The 1,516-nt window shown below is 38.3% G+C and overlaps 1 protein-coding gene across 1 annotated transcript in view; it reads left to right on the forward strand.

Annotated features, from left to right (window-relative positions):
• Positions 1-1,154: 1,154 nt before the first annotated feature.
• Positions 1,155-1,516, forward strand: part of LOC106877949 (zinc finger protein 93-like) — an 11,010-nt gene continuing 10,648 nt past the window's right edge. The window contains exon 1 of the mRNA XM_052977783.1: positions 1,155-1,230. Coding sequence (XP_052833743.1) covers positions 1,155-1,230 — 76 coding nt within the window. The remainder of the gene's footprint in view (positions 1,231-1,516) is intronic.

The following is a 1,516-nucleotide window of genomic DNA, read 5'->3' on the forward strand; positions in this document are numbered from 1 at the left end:
ATATATATATATATATATATATATACGATGGGCTTCTTTCAGTTTCCGTCTACCAAATCTATTCACAGGGCTTTGGTCGGCATGAGGCTATAGTAGAAGACACTCAGCCCAAGGTGCCACGCAGGGGGAATGAACCCAGAACCATGTGGTTGGTAAGCAAGCTACTTACCCCACAACCACTCCTGCGCCTATGTTTGCACAAATTTCTGTTTTTATATTCGTTTTATACACGTTTTTTTTTAACACCTATTAGATTGGTTTTTGTTTTTCGTTTTGGTGACCGGGCGCTAAACTAGATCCTGAAAGTTCTGAGGGGGAAAAACAGATGGTGTGAATTTTCTGACTCTGCTCTCCCCATCCCTTCGGAAAAAATTTCCAGCAGAAATTTTTTTATAATCCTAATTTGTGCCATTTGGACAGTATTTCTATAAAATTTCGCCAATATATATCCATTTTCCTGAAAGTTTTGAGGGAAAAATCGGACCTGTGAATTTTCCGAAAGTGTTCTCCCCACGCACCCTCGTTTGTTTGCGCAATTTTTTAAAAATTCGTTTTCTACATATCTTTTTACACCTAGTAGGCTGGGGGTTTTTTTTTCTCGTTAACGGGTCTCATACTATATATTGACCAATTATTCTAGGATAACCCTGTGTTTCTCAACAGGGGTCCATATGACCCTTGGGGTTAATACAAGAGGGATTTGGTTATACTTCTCCAATATACAAAATATTTTTACAATTCTTTTTTACAATTCTCAACGATATTTCTTTATAAAAGTGTAGTACCATTTTGGAACTTCTTCAGAAACGCACCTCTCCAACATCGTTAGGGTTAGGGTTAACTGGAGAGGTGCGTTTCTGAAGAAGCACCACGACTCTTTAAAACATCGAATGGTTATGGGGGTCCACCTGTATAAATTAGGCATCGATAAGGTACACAGAATAAAAGAAATAAGTGTCGAGAAACAACAAGTGTGACCCTTTCAATATTTTGTCACGATGCGCAGACTCCATCTCAGCCTTTTGAGGTCACTTCCTCTTAACATTTCCTTTTGCAAATCACGAATTGTCTGTGTTAAATGTCTACTCAACAGATATAACGACAATGCATTATTATTTAACATCAGATTCTATATACACTCATACCTCGATACTATGGACCTCCCTGTAACGGATTTCGGAAGCAGCGGACAAAACCGCGGCCTATCAACAAAACTCTTCACCATCCATGGTAAGTCTGACTTTAAATTTTAAAATGTTGAATTTACTGAATTATAGTGTATATTTGACAGTGTACAGATATTTTACACTGTCAGATTGGATAGTGCGTTTGATTAAAAGTACGACCCTGTATTCATTCTTCTGTCTTTTCTAATGTAATTGTTGATATTAGCCACTCCTAAGGTAACCTAACCTTAATGCCGTTACCTACGGACAATCGGCTTCATCGGACCGACGTTCCCCGCCCCTTTTCGTCCGTTGTACCAAGGTATGAGTGTATGTATTTATGTATATAT

This window comes from Octopus bimaculoides, chromosome 28 (genome assembly GCF_001194135.2).
Source record: "Octopus bimaculoides isolate UCB-OBI-ISO-001 chromosome 28, ASM119413v2, whole genome shotgun sequence".
In the NCBI taxonomy this organism is placed as follows: domain Eukaryota; kingdom Metazoa; phylum Mollusca; class Cephalopoda; order Octopoda; family Octopodidae; genus Octopus; species Octopus bimaculoides.